The sequence below is a fragment of the Cervus canadensis genome, chromosome 1 (assembly GCF_019320065.1).
Source record: "Cervus canadensis isolate Bull #8, Minnesota chromosome 1, ASM1932006v1, whole genome shotgun sequence".
Classification (NCBI taxonomy): domain Eukaryota; kingdom Metazoa; phylum Chordata; class Mammalia; order Artiodactyla; family Cervidae; genus Cervus; species Cervus canadensis.
The window spans coordinates 21,867,474-21,886,842 of record NC_057386.1 but is presented as its reverse complement, the minus strand read 5'-3'; the positions used below and the strand labels follow the sequence as shown (position 1 = coordinate 21,886,842).

At 44.7% G+C, this 19,369-nt stretch overlaps 1 protein-coding gene across 3 annotated transcripts in view; it reads left to right on the top strand.

Annotated features, from left to right (window-relative positions):
* SOCS7 (suppressor of cytokine signaling 7) overlaps positions 1 to 18,035 on the top strand; it is a 34,936-nt gene extending 16,901 nt beyond the window's left edge. For all 3 annotated transcript variants that reach the window (XM_043469949.1, XM_043469968.1, XM_043469959.1), the window contains 3 exons: positions 7,842 to 7,977; positions 8,394 to 8,547; positions 12,388 to 18,035. In XM_043469949.1, coding sequence (XP_043325884.1) covers positions 7,842 to 7,977; positions 8,394 to 8,517 — 260 coding nt within the window. In that variant the 3' untranslated portion in view covers positions 8,518 to 8,547; positions 12,388 to 18,035. The remainder of the gene's footprint in view (positions 1 to 7,841; positions 7,978 to 8,393; positions 8,548 to 12,387) is intronic.
* Positions 18,036 to 19,369: the final 1,334 nt, after the last annotated feature.

Sequence of the window (19,369 nt, the reverse complement as noted above, 5' to 3'; positions counted from 1 at the left end):
TGAATTTAATAGCAGTCTGCTCTGGATTCTGTGCATTTGTACTAAAATTTCTGTCAGAGAGTAGATACTTTGTTGTGTCCTGTATCCCTGCCAGTATTGAATTCAGAGACTAGTCTCCATTTGGGAGCACTGGCAGTACCTATCCTGCCCACTAAGGAAGGGGTATCTATATCATTTTTGTTGAAGGGATGGTTTGGAGGAATCTGCTTTTATAATGTTGGAAAAAAGTAAAATGAGGAATTTGTAAGATAGAAACAACTTAAAATGAGAACATCATGCTTTCCTGTTGAATCAAATTAAGATTCTTAAACCAGATGTCAAGAAATTGCTCTAAAAAGAAGTTATGGGGAAGCCTCCGGCAGAACATCAGTAACAGGATTGAGCCAGGTTACAGGAATGTGTTTTATAATCTTGGTGATTTAAATAAGGCATGACAGGGTGTGAACTGTATTAATTCTCACTTCATTAACTACTCGCCTCAGTGCTGTCAACACGGTTGGGTCTCATGCAGTTGACTTGGTTAAATAGAAAAAGTTAGAATCCTTTCTTATAGGAACTGACTCTGCCTAGCAATTTTTAGAGTTTGTGGCTTTTGGGGGGTGTTTATTTAATAAACAAACAGTATCGAATAAACTCAGTATCAAAAATAAGCCACTTCTCCACCTCAGAGAAGGATTCCCAGGTGGCTCAGTGGTAAAGAATCCCCCTGCCAATGCAGGAGATGCAGGTTTGATTCCTGGCTTGGGAAGATTCCCTGGAAGAGGAAATGGCAACCCACTCCAGTATTCTTGCTGGGAAAATCCCATGGACAGAGGAGCCTGGTGGGCTACAGCCCTTGGGGTCGCAAGAGACATATGTGACTGAGCACATACGCTACCCTTAGAGAGCTCTTAGCTTCAAAAAGGAGATAGGTAGGAAGAGAAGGCAAGAGCCCATGTTAAATTCTATATAAAGCCTGGTGGTGATTGACAGGGACAGGGTGGGTAGTCATGTCTGTTTGTGGGTGAACCAGGGAGATCCTCTCAGAGGAGTCTGGAGCATGTATCACTTGTAGAGTATTGAGAGACTTCGTGGAATCTTGGACTCCTCGGGTATAGCCCATTTCATTCCACAAATTTTAAGTAAGATTTTTTAAGAAATCTTACTTCTTAAAATTTTAAGAAATTTTAAGTAAGATTTTTAACGTTGCTGAAGGTTAGTACCTGCAATGATTGCTGCTATTTGTTATGTGCCTCCCTACCATGTGCCAGGTATTTTGTCAGGGTCTTTATTTAAATATCTCTTAATTTCTTGCAACAGCCTCAAAGTTAGCTAATAGATTGATCTCTTGAAAAAAATTTTTTTTTATTTTGTCAGTGAAGAAACTAAGGGTGTCTCAAAAGTGAAGCCACTTACTCTAAAGGTTATTCAGCTAATCAATACTGAAGCCAGGATTCAAACCGAGCTCCAACTGACTCCAACTCCTGTGCTTTACTTCCCACCCTCTGCTATGGGAAAAAAAAATAGCAGTAAGCAAGTTGGAGATTGAGTTTCCTGGCATTTGTTGAGAGGACATAAAGAAGTCAGAATTGTGTTTATCTGTGGATAAACACAGTGGAGAGTGTCTTTCTAGGGTACAGGTAGGATATCTATTTGCACTTAAAATTGTAATCAAGTTGAGAAGGGAAGGCAAATTAGTATTTGCCCCTAGACCGTAAGTGACTTCTCTTTGAAAGATTGGGACAAAGAAGGCCAGATCAGTGTTCTCCTTTACCATTGTTTGCTGCCTCCCTTTGCTTATCAGTGGTCTAGGCATTCTGTAAGGCTGACTTTATTAGGGGAGAGGATTCCCGTGAGGAGGTGGTAGTCATTAGATTTAGGCTGAGCTCTGTCAGCTTATACCAGGGATTTTAACTCAGTGGATGGTAAAGGAGCCCTTTTGTTTAGACTTTGGGATGCTGGTAACTGCCTGCAAGGGGCTCGTATTGTTTCATTTAGCCCTTATGAGATCCCTTGAAGGAATGTTACAGTCTCTCCCTCCTTTTTTATCTTCTTTAAAATACAGATTAAGAAACCGACGCACAGTGAATTACAGAGTCAGGATGCAGAGTCAGGTTTTTCTGGCTCAAATCTAGAGCTGGATGTACTAGCAGCATGTCCAGCCTGGTGTAAAAGGATGCCAGGGATTATAGGAATTATTAAGCCAGCCCTAATGAAAGTTCTAGATGGCACCAAGTGAGAAGCAGAAACAATTTAATAAGTAGAATAATTAGCAATTAGAGGAGAAATCATTGGTCAAGGATGGCCCCTGAGCTTAGTTTGCCCCTTATCTCTTCTCATGACAGTGTGGGAACATGGTCATGGTAAACCTGAGGTTGCTGATGACATCTCGGTCTGGTCCGATTCACAGTTGTAAGCTAAACACCTCACACCAAGCAGCAGTCTCCAAAAGAAAATGTGATTGGATTAGCACAAAACTTCTGATACTGTGAGAGCCAGAACTCAACTTGAATGTGTTCGTCTTAGTTAGAAGAATCTCCATCATCTCTGAAGTGCCTGAAGAGAAAATATATTTTTTTTTTTAATCACATTTGAGTTGGACACTCTAAGGAAATCCATTGCTTCCTCTTTTGCATCATCATTAAGACTATAATTAATTGTTCAGTGACATGTTTTCCTTGTATCTTAGATTTCTCAATTCAGTCCTGTTAACAGACATTTGGGGTTGGATATTTCTGGTCTTCAGGGAACAGTTTGTTGTGGGAGGAAGACCTGGGTATTTGGGTGCTCAGACCTGAAAGAGATTCTTTTTACTTTTTTTCTGAAAGAGATTCATCATGCCTGCGTGCATGTGTGCTAAGTCACTTTAGTAGTGTCTGACTCTGCAACCCCATGATCTGTAGCCCATGAGGCTTCTCTGTCAATGGGATTCTTCAGGCGAGAATACTGGACTGGGTTGCCATGCCCTCCTCCAGAGGATCTTGCCAACCCAGGGATCAAACCCACATCTCTTACATCTCCTGCATTGGCAGCTGGTTTCTTTACAACTTGAGCCACCTGGAAAGCCCTCATGCCTAACCCTGGTCCTTTGGGGGAAAAAAAAAAGAGCAAAGTGGCTGGAAATTGGATTTATGCACAGCACCTGGCATGAGGACCACTGTTGATGACCACTGTTGTATCTTGCCTTTCCCTTTCAGCTGCACTGGTGTCTTATGTTGGATTTATCTCCATTTCTGATCTCTTCAGTGAACATGCTTTGGATGTCAGAGTTCCAATTGTTTGCTGTGTTTGGGGGCAAACAGTAAACAATCAAGTTAACACTAGGGAATATCAGAGAATTCACAGGTTTCAGATTGTTGTTTGTGAACCTAAGTCTAAAAATAACAATTAAATAGGCAAGTATATATGATCATTGAAATTTAAGTAGGCAAACAGTCAGATAATTATATGCTACTATTATCCTGACCTCTTTAAGTGCAAGTCCTATAGTACTGTCTTTGGGAATAAATAATTAGGTGCATAAATTACTTTTGTCTCTGAAACATCATGTTGGGTTTAGCAATATTACAACCAACCTCCCAAAAGCTTTCTGTTCATCATAGTGAAATTTACTAAAGACTGTTTTTAAAGCATATGAGTGAAAAGGTAAAATTCAAAGAGGCATTTGAACCCAGAATCATTTTAAAACCACTTGAGTTTAAATATATTCAAGAGAGAAATCCATGTTTGAATTTTTTTTTAATGGTATATGAGGAGAGGGCCAAACAACGGTGTGTGTGAGTGGATGAGGGCTTTTGTTGTTCAGTTGCTAAGTTGTGTCCAACTCTTTGGGACCCCATGAACTACAGCACACCAGGCTCCTCTGTCCTCCACTAATCTCCTATCATTTGCTCAAATTCATGTCCATTGAATTGCTGATACGATGTAACCATCTCATCCTCTGTTGCCCACTTCTCCTCCTGACCTCAATCTTTTCCAGCATCAGGGTATTTTTCCATTGAGTCATCTCCTCACATCCGGTGGCCAGAGTATTGGAGCTTCAGCTTCAGCATGAGTCCTTCCAATGAATATTCAGGGTTGATTTCCTTTAGGATTAACTGGTTTGATCTCCTTGCTGTCTAAGGGACTCTCAGGAATCTTCTCCAGCACCACAAATCGAAAGCATCAATTCTTCAGCACTCAGCTTTCTTTATGGTCCAACTCTCACATTCATACGTGACTACTGGAAAAACCATAGCTTTGAGTATATGGACCTTTGTTGTCAAAGTGATGTCTCTGCTTTTGAATACACTGTCTAGGTTTGTTATAGCTTTTCTACCAAGGAGCAAATGTCTTTTAATTTCATGGCTGCAGTCACCGTCCACAGTGATTTTGGAGCCCAGGAAAATAAAATCTGCCACTGCTTTCACTTTCTCCCCTTTTATTTGCCATGAAGTTATGGGACCAGATTCCCTGAACCTAGTTGTTCTAATGCTGAGTTTTAAGCCAGTTTTTTCACTCTCCTTTTTTGACCCTTATCAAGAGGCTCTTTAGTTCCTCTTTACTTTCTACCATTAGAGTGGTATCATCTGCATATCTGAAGTTGTTGATATTTCTCTTGGAATCTTGATTCCAGCTTTTGATTCATCCAGCCCGGCATTTCGCATGGTGTACTCTGCATAGAAGTTAAATAAGCAGGGTGATAGTATACAGTCTTGTCATACTCCTTTCCCAATTTTGAACCAGTCATTTGTTCCTCATCCAGTCCTACCTGTTGCTTCTTGACCTGCATACAGGTTTCTTAGGAGACAGATAAAGTGGTCTGGTGTTCCCATCTCTGAGAATTTCCCATAGTTTGTTGTGATCCACACAGTCAAGGTGTTAGCATAGTCAGTGAAGCAGAATTACATGTTTTTCTGGAATTCTCTTGCTTTCTCCATGATCCAACAAATGTTGGCAATTTAATCTCTGGTTCCTCTGCCTTTTTGTAAACTCAGCTTGTACATCAGGAAATTCTTGGTTCACATACTGCTGAAGCATAGCTTGAAGGATTTTGAGCATAGCCTTGCTGGCATATGAAATGAACACTGTTGTTTGGTAGTTTGAACATTCTTTGGTATTGCCCTTCTTTGGGATTGGAATGAAAACTGACCTTTTCCAGTCCTGTGGCCACTGCTGAGTTTTCTATATTTGCTCGCATACTGAGGGCAGCACTTGAACAGCATCATCTTTTAGGATTTTAAATAGCTCAGCTGGAATTCCATCACCTCCACTATCTTTGTTCATAGTAACGCTTCCTAAAGCCCACTTAACTTCACACTCCAGGATGTCTGGCTCTAGGTGGAGTGACCATGATATTGTGGTTATCTGAATCATTAAGATCTTTTTTGTATAGTTCTTCTGTGTATTCTTGCCACCTCTTTTTAATCTTTTCTGCTTTTGTTAGGTTCTTACTGTTCCTGTCCTTTATCATGCTCATCCTTGCATGGAATGTTCTCTTGATATCTCCAATTTTTTTGGAGAGATCTCTAGTCTTTTCTCATTCTGCTGTTTTCCTGTTTCTTTGCTTATTCAATTAAGAAAGGCTTCTTACCTTTCCTTGCTGTTCTCTGGAACTCTGCATTCAGTTGGGTATATCTTTCCCTTTCTCCTCCCTTGCCTTTTGCTTCTCTTCTTTCCTCAGCTATTTGTAAAGCCTCCTCAGACAACCACTTTGCCTTGTTGCATTTCTTTTTCTTTGGGATCGTTTTGGTCACTGCATTCTATACCGTTTTACGAACTTCCTTCTATGGTGCTTTAGGCACTCTACCAGATCTAATTCCTTGAATCTATTCGTCATCTCCACCATATAATCAAAAGGGATTTGATTTAGATCATACCTGAGTGGCCTAGTAATTTTCCCTACTTTCTTCAATTTAAGCCTGAATTTGGAAATAAGGAGCTCATGATCTGTGCTTATGTTTCCATAGTGTAGTGGTTAGCAGGTCAGCTTTACATGCAGAAAGTCCTGGTTTTGACCCCCAGGGGAACCAGCCCCTGAGGGTGAGGGTTACAGTGCTTTAAAAATACAAGCGTTAGATTTGAAGGGATAGGGGTGAGAAGTCAAGGACTAAGAGAGACTGGTCCTGAATCAAGAAGCTGTGCCTGTCTCGACAGCACTGCCCGTTAGACAGTCACATGGTCAGGTGCTCTGGGAGACTCCTGGAGAACGCTCCTTTGAGGTTCCGTGGGCTCAACTCTTCCTCAGACAGAGCAAGTGTTCAGGGAAGGCCAGTTCTGTTGGTTCTGTGCTGTGAGCAAATTCTCTAAGCTCAGTAGGCCTCAGTTTCTTCATTGAGCAGTGGGGGTATTAGTGGTATCTGTTTGGGAGCACAGCTTTGAAGACTGAGCTAGATGATTTTAAGATAAGCTTACTTATATAGCATAAAATGTATTTCAATTTTTTTTTTAGAAAGTCTGTTGTTAACAACCATGAAAAGGCTTTGGGAGACAATCTGCAAGCTTTAATTTTTCTTCTCATGGCTTCAAACAAAATTTTAAAACTGTTTGAAATTAAACTCCAAAAACAGATATTTTATTTTCCAACAAGTTGTGTCTACAGAATTTCATTTGATTCAACAATGGTTGAGAAAAGAATTCTTTCAAAGGTTTTGCAACTCAGATTCTCTCAGAGCAGTTTGCTTGTTTACCTTCCATCGTCCTTTGTTGAAACGCGAGTATTCTTTATTCTCTTGGATGCGTTTCAGTGTCCTTGCCATTGTGGGTGTCTCCGTTCTGTGGCATTGACCCCTGGGGGTTGGAATTTCCCAGCATGGAGCCTGCTGATACTGTGATGAAACATGAGTGCGGGGCTTCCATTGGCCCTGACTGGCTTTAGTCACCAGGCACTTGTACACAGAGCAGTACCAATTCAGCTCGCCCAAGCTACTGTAGTTGCTTTTCTTTCACAAGTATTATCCTGGGCTTCCCAGGTGGCGCAGTGGTAAAGAATCCACCTGCCAAGCAGGAGACGCAAGAGATGCTGGTTTTATCCCTGGGTCGGGAAGATCCACTGAAGAAGGAAATGGTCAACCCACTCTAGTATTGTTGCCTGGAAAATTCCATGGACAGAGAAGCCTGGTGGGGTACAGTCCATGGGGTTGCAAGGAGTTGGACACAACTGAGCACATATAATTAAAGTGAACCTTTTAAAAAAATAACCAATATGAATATTATTTGGAAGTTGTTTATCTAAAAAAGAAAAAGTATCATCATCTTTTTTTCTGTTCCTGTACCCAACCTAAATTTTCAGAAGAAGGGTGGTTGGTGGGGGTGGAGTATTGGCAGGGAGTAAAAGGTAGCTAAACCTGACTGTCCCGGCCTGAAGTGAATAACTGTGTGACCGGCCTGTAAAATTTGATCCTAGATGCTGCCTTCTGCTTACTGTCTCTCAGTTGGAATTTGGTGGGGACCCCTCTGAACAGCCTTTTTGAGTCCTCACCTTCAAGATACTCTAGATGCTAAACAAGTGTCTCCCATTCCCAACAAGGATACCTTTGGCCGTTGTCCTTCACTGAGAGCCTTGGGCCTGAGATTAGCCACTTGGCTCCAAGCAAAGTCTCTAGCTCGGCGTTTTTCATTGAGCTGTCCGAAGAGCAAGACTCTCAGTTGTTAGAAGTCAGGCTGGGGAGGCCCCCTGCCAGAGGGTAGGCTCCCCTGAGTATGAAATATGGTAGCAGTACTATGGAAACCAAGTTTTGTGGAGGGGCGCTTTTGCACAGAAGACCTATGGGAACTGTAAAGAAGCACCATTTCCCTTCCCTGGATTCTCTTCATAAGGAAGATTATATATAGTTAGCTGCCTTGTCTCATCTGAATATTTCTCTTGGTTTTTGTTCTTAAAGGACTGCCACCAACTCCAGTCCAGTTGCTCTATCCAGTGTCCCGATTCAGCAATGTCAAATCCCTCCAGCACCTTTGCCGATTCCGAATCCGACAGCTCGTCCGGATCGATCACATCCCGGATCTCCCACTGCCTAAGTATGATGGGGTCTTTAGAGCCAGAGCAGGAATGGAGGGTTACTTACAGTGTCAGTGAGGCCTGCAAGTGGAGTGTCCAGGCAGAGTCTGGCAACTCCCAGGCATCATCTTTTCACTTCTCCTGTGTCTTAGCACCTAACTTAGAAATGTCACAGTACAGCCCCGAAGGAGGAAGGTGTGTGCATGTGTCACTTTCCCTTCTGCAGACTCTGTGAAGAGTGGAGTGGAGATGGTAAGAGGGAGGGAGACAGAACTACAATAAGTGAGAATGTGGGGATTTTCTCAAGTTGGCAGAGACTTTTTGCTATTGTCTCAGCCATATAGGGATTGAAAAGAAGGGAGGGTTGAATAAAGTTGATCTTTCTTTTTTAAGTTCTGTATAACACTTGTGTGTACCCCTCTTGTATTATTCGTAGGCCTCTGATCTCTTATATCCGAAAGTTCTACTACTATGATCCTCAGGAAGAGGTATACCTGTCTCTAAAGGAAGCGCAGCTCATTTCCAAACAGAAGCAAGAGGTGTTGGAACCCTCCACGTAGCGAGGGGCCCCCTGCTGATCACCACCAAGGGTATGCATATTCCACCTCACTGTCCAGCCTGGTCCCTTCCTGGGCAGTTATCCTGCACTGGACCTAGCCCTCTTCCTCCCACCCCATGCACATACCCCAATCCAGGCATCTGTCCAGAGAGTTGCCACATCTGATCACAGAGTCCCAGCGGGGCACATACCCCAACGGGGAGAACAAATAGACAAGAGAGGCTTGAGTATTGCAAAGCAACATGCATGCTAATCACTGAATATATATAAAGAGGAGGCCATAGAAGTGCAGCTGTTGCACAAATGACATGTAAAGCAGGAAACCAAAGGGGAAGGAAACTTCATCAAAGGGAACACAAAATGCCTTTAATTGCAATAGGCATGCACTTCAGTGAGAGTTCTCCTGTCCCATGGCTTAGAATATGGGAATGAGGAAAAAACAGCTTGCTCTTCTGTTTAAAATTCCATCTGGGCCACTGAAAAGTAAATTGGTGAAAAGAATAAATGAATTAACTAAGGAATTCATTTATATAAGAGTGTATCCCATTGCTATACTGAGTTTTATTTGTTTGTTTTCCCATAAAATACCTTGGAATACTGGTTTGTACAGATAAATTCTAATTAGTCTTGGGGATTCCCTGGTGGTCCAGTGATTAGGACTCCATGCTTCCAGTGCTGAGGGTTCCGGTTTGGTCCCTGGTTGGGGAACTAAGATCCCCACATGCCCCGGGGCTCAGCCAAAAAAAAAAGTCTTCTTAAATTACATTAATGTGAATATTGAAAGTAGAAGTAAGTAGGGAACAGAATTACCAGAAAGTGGTGATTTTGATAGTAAGGGTTACGTGTCATGTTCTAGTGATCTACTGCTGGGGTCAAAGACTACCCTCCCCCTCTCAGTGGCGAGTGTCCTTTCTAAGCACTGAATTCTTCTAACCTCATCCGTTTCTAATCGCATCCCCAATACAAAACAAAGGGGAAAAACCCATAGGTGTGACAGCTTTAGAGTGGAAAGGGGGCTTTAACTCTTCCCACCCTCTCAGCTCTCTTCATAATGGGAGAGAGTGACAGCTGGTGTTTTTGTTCCGTGGGTGTTTTTGGGCCATGACTCAGATGACCCTAGCTGTGTGTCTCCTCTTGGCTCTGGATGTCTCTGATCCTGTGCTCTTGAGGGGAGAGCATGTGAGCCAGGACTAGCCAGGGGAGGAGGAATGAAGAGAGATCAAGAAATGGTAACTCCGGGAGGCAGTTGAGTTTTAACTTAAAGGATCCTGGGCTGGATGTGCAGTTTCTTTGTCAAATCTTCAGTTACAGGCATACCTGGGAGATGTATCATGGGTTCTGTTCCAGAACACTGGAAAAAAGCAAATTCGCAATAAAGCAAGTCACATGATTTTTTTGGTTTCCCAACGTATATAAAGAGTTTTATCTACACTATACTGTGTCTGTTAAGTGTGCACTAGCATTATGTATAAAAAATATACATACCTTAATTTAAAAATATTTTATTGCTAAAAAATGCTAACCATCATCTGACAATGTGGAGTTGCCACAAACATTCAACTTATAAAAGTGCAACAAAACAAGTTAAATGAGGTGTGCCTGTATTGGCAAGTTGTGTGTGCTCAGAAGTGTCTCCTAAAACATTTAAGTGCTCTGTTGTCTAGGAGGGTTTCTCTGTTTGGTGGCTTTGCAGTGATTAGGGTAGGGAACTGGGGGGACCCACCTATTCATCTGCACTGTTGAGGAATAATTGGGACCCTTCAATTAGAGCACTGCTCTGTGGGTGCTGTGCCTTAGGAGGAGCCTACATGAGCACATATACATTCAGAGAAAGGTTCAGGATGGTGGGGGCTGTCCACACTTCATAATGCAGGGAATAAATTATTATCATGGACCAGAGAAATTTTAAGGTGAGAGGGGTTGGAGGCTAAAAGAAGTGTTTGATAGATTTTCCTAAGAGTGATCAAAATTTATTCTGTGTGGTTCCAGGGGGCAGGGCAGGAACACAGAGTAAGTTATAAAAGAGTTCAGTCTCCAGCTTTATTTCTACTTTATTTTGTTTTTGGTCACACTGCACAGCATGTGGAACTTTCCTGACCAGGGATTGAACCTGTGCCCCAAGCAGCAGAAGCTTGGACTCTTAACTACTGGGCTATCAGGGAAGTCCTCAGTTTATCTTTAGAAGAATCTTTTGAACAGATCCAAATATGGAATGGTTTTCTGCAGGAGTTAGTGAATTCCCCATTTGTTGATTCAGCAGACCTCTATATATTAAGTAGCCAGTACGAATTGGGAAGAGAGTGCTGAAAAGATAGTCAAAGGCCCTGTTCTCACAGAGCTGCAGTTCTTTAGGGAGAGATAGACAGCAACAAGTGAGTAAGTGAATTGGCTAGTTTCAGTTGACTGTACATGTTGTGAGGGAAATTAAATTGGGTGAAGTTCAGTGGTTAGTGGTAACATGGCATTCACACTCAAGTTTGAATGATCAGGAAAGGCTCTTGTGAGGGGGTGACATTTCAGCTGAGATTTGAATATCAAGGAGTTAACTGTGAGAGGACCTGGGAGCAGGCATTCTAGGCAAGAGATCCTCTAAGTACAAAGGCCCTGATAGGATCAGGCATAGGCTGGGGCTGGCCATTGGTCATGAGTGTGGAGGGGCAGTCATGTATCAGTAGAGGATTGCACTGAACTCCCGGGGTCTCTTTTTTGCTGTGACTCTGGGATTGTTGCTTGTAGCAGAGGAAAAGCACCCTGCTGTGCTTGCTCTGAGGACCCCTTGAAAAAAAGGGAGGTTCTCTTGGGAATTCTTCCCAAGGGAAAGGCGTTTTAAGGTATGAAATTTGGCCATTATGATTTCTTTTTTTTTTTTTTTAAGTGTCAAAGATTTTATTTAACTTATTAAGGAAACCAGTATGATGTTACAGCCGATCTGAAGGTCAGTGCAAGGAGTACACATGTATATAGGCAAGCTGGCCTGCTAAAGTGAATTTACAAATCACTGCCAAATAGGTCTATATTCATTGGGTAATAATCATTAACATTCTACTGACAAATTAATTTGCACTACTACGAACAAAAATCACCTGTGACACTACAGGTTTTCTGCAAATTACAGAGTTGTAAACAGCTCAAAGTCTCAGGACCCTATAGACTTAAGTGAAAGTGAAGTCAGTCAGTCGTGTGTGACTCTTTGCAACCCCATGGACTGTAGCCTACCAGGCTTCTCCATCCATGGGATTTTCCAGGCAAGAATACTGGAGTGGTTTGCCATTTCCTTCTCCACATTATGATTTCTTGTTGGTCAGACTTGTTTTAATTTCAGAGTTCTTAGAGGCCACTTGGTCTGTGCATGCTGTTTCCTGGAGAATTTCTTGCCAGGGTGCTTGGAGTTATGGGACAGAGTGACAGCTGGCACAGTGCCCTTCTTGAATCGGAAGGTTGACGCCACACTAGCCTTTGGGATGATATGTCAGCCCTCTTCATTGGCCAGAAGCCACAGGCTTGCAGCTGTTTCTAGCCTGACTCACCAGGGATTCCTCCAGGGACTCAGTTCCTTTTTTGGTCCCTAGAGCAGGTGGGCCTTAAGGGAGAAGCAGAGGGGAAGAGTGAATGGAAAATAAAAGGGAAAGGGAAAGAGAAGGGAAGTGGTGTGAGGGCATCTTTATTTGTCATTTGGTGGTAGGCTGCTCAGGTCTCCATGACAAAGGCCACCCCTGCATCCCCAGCCACCTGCAGTGTTTGTGGAAGCACTGGGCTTTGCAGGCTACACTCTCCCTTTGAGCTGTACTTCTCTACCTCCAGAGGCTGTCCTTTGCCTCCGTTTTGATTCCACTGTATTGAGCCACTCTAATTTTCCCCTTTTTTAACCTAGGCATTTGGTTGCCAAGCTCCAGTTTCAAAGAACCAAATGAAGCTACCATGAAAAGGAGAGTGAGGAAAACAGGAGGGAGTAGAAAGGATTGGGATCCTCTGTGCAAGAGACTGGTTCCCCTCACCACCCTGGGGCTTGGATGAAGCACAGCAGCGGACTCTGAGCAGGGCTCCACCATGTCACATCCAGCCCTGTGCTCCTGGAGCTGGATGAACTGCCCGGAAAACGGGAAGAAGTCTCAACACTGTTCCTTTTTCAGAAGTTTTGTTTTGTATATTTGCATATCTCGGTACAGACTCACCCTAAAGGCACCTGGGGTTTGTGCCCATTGGATTGGAAGTGGTGCCGAGGGTGAGCAGGTCTGGGGGAGGGAAGAAGAGGAGAGCGGGTTGCCAGTGACGGTCATTCAGCTGGTGCCAAAGGCAGAATTCCAGTCTTCACATTGACGTTGAAGAAGGGGAAAGAAGGAGACAGAGTGCAGATCAAGTTGGGAGTTGCTGATTGAGGAGAACCTGCTTCTCTGTAAGCATGGGTAGCTTTAGCAGGAGCAGGAAAGAAAGGAGGGTGGATAGTCTCAAATAGAAGATGCTGGACAAAACCTGGCACATGGCCCTACTGGGGAAGTAGTGACTCCTCATATACCTTCCTTCTGAGGTTTAGGAACCTAATTTCAGAATCACCTCTCACAGAAGCTGTATTCGTTCTGTTTACTGAATTCTATAACTTCACGTTAGCCCTGTTTTCCCCTCAATCCCTTCCCTCGCGATAACTTCATTTCACTCTGGTCGTGGTAACATCATTCCTACTGCTTCTCCCAGCTGTCAGGCAGTAGTCTTTTCATCACCTGAGCAGTTCAGAGCTGCAGTCTCGGGCTGCTGCCGTTAATGGAGCGTGCTTCCAGATTCTTAATGGCAAACGGTACCCGTGACTGAGGAGTCAGTGTTCCTCACCTCCATATGTCTGTCAGCTAGTAAGAGGGAATGTGGAGGAAGGTGAGAAAGGAAACTATTGTGCTCTTCCTCGAGAAAGCTCCCTCATGGCTCAGCTTTAATGGGATGTTTGAGATCAGTGAGGAAGGAGGAGACCATTACAGCTCATCTTCTTAGGTTGGTCTGAAACAGGAGGTAGCAAAGGCTTCTTTATTTTCCTGAGTTCTTTCTAGCAACTCAGACATCTTCCTGAGTAATATCTTGTTTGCCCTCCTTTCATTGGGAAGTCTGTCAGATGCTGATTTGAGAGTTGCCTCTTTTCCAGATGGAAGTAGAGGAAGAGGGAGAAAAATTCCAGTGCTTTTCTGAACTGGGCCATTGTCAAATCACATAGCATTATGAGTTTGCTTTTATGTAGAGTTACTCTGGGGAGAGGTTTGTTATTAAGATGTGAAAATTGAGCTGTTTGATCTTTATTACTCTTTTGCAGTAAGTGTTCCAGTAGACTGCCTCTTTTGGTTCCCCTGTGTTTATATCTGCCTCATCTAGTGAGATAAATAATGTCAGGTTTGTGGTTTCCTGATGGTTTAGGGTGAGGCCCCAGTGTTCTGGTAATTTATAGGACTGCCTCACCTGGAAACATTGACCTTCTGCCTTACGTCCTGCGTGGAATGACCGTTCTTCCTCCTTTTAGCTGAATAGGGTGGAAACTTGCATTGTTACCTGGCTGTCAAGAGGTAACCCACAAACTGAGCTTTGTAGCATAAACACAGCACACCTCTGCTTTGTTGTGTGGTGCCTCTTCTCTCTTTGGCTGTCGTGGTAGTATTACCAACCAGTTAAGATAGTGATCCCAGGAATTGGCTTAACCAATGGGTCTTACCTCTTGAAGGTGCAAATTAACTTGCCATCTTGCAGAAAGTGCCACCCACCAAAAGCCTACTGACTGGAATCTACTGAGATCCTCAAGTGGCTGTTTTGCAGCTACCTGAAATCTCTTCTTTAAAAATTACGTTTTAGTGTGCACTTGCCTGGCTCTAGGCTAGCTACTGTGGAAAACACAAGAGGTGGAAGACATATTATCTGGCCTAAGGGAGCTTTTAGGTGATGGCCACATTTGGAGAATGACTCAGCGTGGCAGAGGAGAATCAAGGGCTGGCTCTTAAGTTCAGAGTGGGTAAGATCATGGTAGACCAGATGGTCTAGGAGAGCTCTGGGGCTGTGAGACTTTGGTTTTTAGGTGAGGGGAGGACACTGAGAAATGCAGGAACAAGAGCGCAGATGCAGATATCTGCACAGTGTGTACTGAACAGTGCACAGCCCCAAGTTAGAGCAGCGGCATCAAAGAATCCTTCTTCTGTGCTGTGGTGTAGACCAAAACTTCCTGGTCATCAGGTAGATGTGAATGCTGAGGGGTTATGATGGCAAGGTGGAGCCCAGAGCCAGAAGTCAGCCAGGGGCCCCTGCCCCTGCCCATGGCTGGGGCTTCACTGCTCTCAGCATAGCCAGAGGGAGGGAGGCACAGCCCTGGACCCCTTGTGGTACCAGCGGTTTCCACTGGAGAATCTATACTCTCAGGTACAAATCCAAACCAGCTGAGGAGGCGTGACCCACCCTCAACCATCAACCTTTCTCCTCCCAGGAAGGGTAGTGTTGACCGTGTCTATGATCTGTCTGTGCATGAGTCACAGCCCAGGCTATACCCTACTTCTTCCTCAGTAGAGTGGCTACAGAACAGAATTGTGCCAGAGGAGACAGGCTCCATCCAGAGGTGAGGAGGAAGGGCACCAGCCTGGTCAGTCAACAGAGAGAGGGAGTGGGAGCAGCTGGCTATCGTCAGCACCTCCCCTTCACCCGCCGGCTGTACCCCCATCCTGCTACCAGTTCTATGTAGTGCTAATTGAAAAGCAGTCTGCAGAAGGAACTCATTCCTTTTTGGTGGTGGTTGTATTTTCAAGTCACAGACTGGAAAAGGTTCTCACTTTTAGGGACCCGTCATTGGTTGTGGCTAGGTGATGTCAGTACCTCGGATCTGCCTGTTTAACCTTCTCTTGTTTATGACTGATCTACTGTAACCTTCCTCAGGACAGGTGAGAACCACTGTGAGCTAGTGACAGTTACTGCTACAACTTGCTATTACTTGAAACTCATGTGCTGTGGTCACACAGGAGTGAGGAGGTATGGGGTCTTTGGTGTGGGACTAGATAAATAGGTGACGACTAGGTCTTAGGGACAGTTGGCGATGACCTTGGCCTGGTTGCCTGCCTGTGCCTAGATACGGTGAGTGTGACACCCTGTAAAGCCAGCCCTGGGTGGCAGCTCCCAGCCTCGTGAGGGCAGAGGTGTGGTGGGGAGCCCGTCACCATAGTTTCTTCTGCTTTCATGCTTGTCCCTGGGGCTGATTCCACAAGCCCCTTATTAAGGTTGGGAGTGATGTGGGGATGGCCACAGAACCCCTACGCTTCCAGCAAGAACTGGCGAGAGACAGGGTGGTTAGTGTTCCCAGATCCGGGGGTGAGAGACTACAGCAAAGCTGGGTGCCAGCCTTGAAGTCCTCACCCCAGGACCCAGAAGAACATGGCCTGCTTGAAACCCTTGACCCTGGTAGGAAAAGGCGATTGGAGGAACTTGTCCCCTTGGTTAGATTCCCCGCTGCCCTACCACCTCTCCGGGGTTGAGCCCTGAAGTTAGAGGCCTCAGCACTGGGATGTACAGCTCCGTGGCTGCTGGAAGGAGGTCTGAAAGTCTGTGTGCATGTGTGTGTGTGTCTTTATTTGCAGAAGTCTTGCCACTAATGGGGGTGTGGAGAGCATCCCCACTGAGGGGAGACCTGCTGTTTGTTGTCCACTTCTAAGAGAATGACACGCCCCTGTCCCTAAGGGAGGAGCTTTTGAGTTAGACATTTTCCCTATGGGAATCCTCTTGGTTTGGTTCGTGGGAAAGGGGGAAGTGGAGAAGTGATTTTTAGCTCTAATTGTCGACACAGCTGTTCTTACATGGAATTTGTGCTATTGCATACATGGAGCCATCTTTCTTTTCACTGCAGCAGTGTTTATCAGTAGTTCAAAATGATTTATTTGCTCCTGGGGAGTAAAACCTTTTTTATTAAAAAAGAAAAAGAAAAAAAAAAGTGTGTCCCCCCTCCCCCCATGATAGCTATAGGATTATTGGGCCACACAGCTCAAGAAGGCAAAGTCAAGTCTGCCAGTCCCCGTGATCTATCCTGTTTTGACGTTGAAGTCTTCGTGCTCAGCACAAAATGGCAGGAGGCCTTGCGAAGATGAGCGTGAAGCCTTGGGAGGTGTGAGGGGAGAGTTGGAGCATAGAGACACAGGCACTGGGGACTTGGATGCCGCAGTAAGAAAAAGAGAGTAGGGAACTGTATTTAAATGATCGATTCTCTAATCTGCCAGGGAAAGACCTTTCTTTACATGCAGATTCCATATTGTCTTTGTCCTTTTCATGCTTCTTGACCTTCCTGGTAGGTGCCCCTGAATTCTTCCTGTTGCCCATCTCTGCCCCTTCTCCCATTCCTTCCCACTCTGGTCCCCCTCCCAGGAAGCCAGTCCTGCATGCTGAGTCTGTGACATGCCTCCACGCCCATTTCATCTTCTTAAGAGGGTACCTGGAATTGCTTCCTCCCCCCTCCTACCCCCTCTTTCAAAATGCTGAGAGGGGCAGGCAAACAGCAGCCAGTCAGGGCGGTGGAAGACCTGAATGTCTGCTCGCAGCTGGACTGCGATCCTAGTTGCTCCTGGAGATGGAGTGTAGTTGAAGTTAGGACACTTCTGATCAGAACCCAGGAGATCACAAACCACACAGCCCCGCACCGAGCTGCATTCTAAGCCCCCTACTCGGCTCAGGTGGAGCGGGAAGGCTGGTCTGACCACTCCATCCCTGGTGCTCCCTTGAACAGGGCCCTGCCCCTCACTGTCAGGCCCAGAACCTTCTCCAAGGGACAGGCGTCATCCAGGCACCGCTCTGTGGGCAGACCTGTTGGGATGCCCGAACTGGTGCTGCTTGTGGCATGGCCACTGCTGTACATTGTTCGGTTGTTTTTAGGGAACTCAATGACGAGGGCTGGCAGTCTGCGCTGGGGTGGTTGCCAGTTCTTCACCAGAAGGGGAGCCACATCCCCCTGCAACCACTTCCGTCCTCTTCTGCCACCCCACCCTCCTCCAAGCCAAAGCATGGCCTGGCTTTTGTCTTCCCATTTAGTTTTTCTCCTTTCCTCAACCTTTTTGTGCTTAATTTATTAAAATATTTGCTGTATAATTTATTTTCATAAACTATAAAAAATTACTAAATGGTTAAAATAGACTTGCAGGCCAATCTTAAATGGGGTGGGAGGGTCTGAGGGTGGGGTGGGGAAAGGGAAAGATGTTTTGATATAAACAAAACAAATGCACTTTGGATGTGTTTTGGTATTTTTCTGGGGATAGATGGGGGGTGTTGGGATGTCCCTGTAGATTAGTTCCAGAATGGGGTGTCTGTATATACTGTATTAATAGGCATGTTTGACTCTTGTAAAGGGACATTAGTAGCTGCTGCAGGTCCTGTTTGGAAAACCCATGTACAATTCCCGGTTTTTTGTAAAGTGTCAGTGCGGGAGACATTTGACTCTTGTGTTTGTATCTCCTTTTTATGATTGCTGTACTGACCCATGTCTTTTTGCGGAAGGGGTGAAAAGAGATTTGAAATAAAAATGTTTAGAAATTATTTCATGTTATTTGGGTGGTTGGTTCTTAGTCCCTCTCTCATCTCATGACCCCTGACACCATAACGACCCACTGAGGGTCAGATGGCCACCCTGGCACTCGGGGAATCCCTGTGATGTCAGCTAAACGGATCACATCCAGAAGTGGTCTTGTCAGAATTAGATTGGAAAATTCTTGAGGCTGATGGCCGTTGCTCATAGCTGCTTTCTCCTTCCCTAGGAAGTGCAGGAGAATTCCAGAGAGCTTTCTGGGCCTTTCTGCTCTATTTTGGGAGAGTTCATACTGCATACCATAATGGTCATTCCTAGTTTATATCTAGACTGGCAGTCAAGGTTTTTCATGAGTTTAACCTGTGTCCCTCCTGTTTTTCTAGCCCACTCCCTCTTGAGTGGTCCTCTTTGGAGAGGAGAGGACCAGAAATGTTTCTCTGATTGTGGCTACTTGGAGCCAATCAAATCTTCCCTCTTAACTCTCTTACCCAGTTCGTCTCCAAGTTCCCCACTTAGAAGGCTGGCACGCTAATAACCTTGGCACATTTTGGAGAGTTTTCTGCAGTTTCTCTGCATCCTCAGAGTGGAAAGCACACTCAAGTGAGCTGAAACCCTGGTTCTCAACCGTGGTGTTGTCTTAGGGTTGATTAGAGTGCCCCAGGAGGGGGTCTTAGGATCCCAGCTGGCCCCACTCAGCTCACACCCAAGTCGCAGGTCCACATTAGGATGAAACAATGTCTTAGCAATATTGATAGCTATTCTGTGAAGGCATGAACTCCTGATGAAAGTTCTCTTCCCTTTTGGAAGAAAAAAATGCTCCAAACTATGAAGTAAGAACATTACAAAGGAAAATGCTTCACTTGGAATCAGTAATTCCAGTGCTCTAATGTCCCCCATCTGGATACGGTCTGTCGATCATAAAGATCTTTGCCAACACCAACAGTCAAGAGTGTTAGTGGGCATTTCTTGAAAGTGAAGACATAGGTTTTCATCATTTCAAATCAACATTGTTCATGTTAGTGACAATGTGTGAGGTTTGTTGGGAAAGAGGTACTAGTCCCCTCTGGCTTGAGTGATAAAGCCATAGAAGAAAAGGCATTCTTTTGGAAAGAGGGAGCCCCAAATAAAATAGTCCCTTCCCTCCCTCCTCACCCCCAAAACCTGAAACCACCTCCTTCAATTCCTATGTTTCCTGTCTACTTTCAGCTTCCACTTTTCATTCCATCTCACCTCAGTTGTGTCTTACCATGCCTATTCCTAACCTCCTTGAATGCAGTTATAAGCACATGACAGTAACTGCAGATTTCCTCCTCCATTTCATCTGTGTCCCCTGATTGAGGGTGAG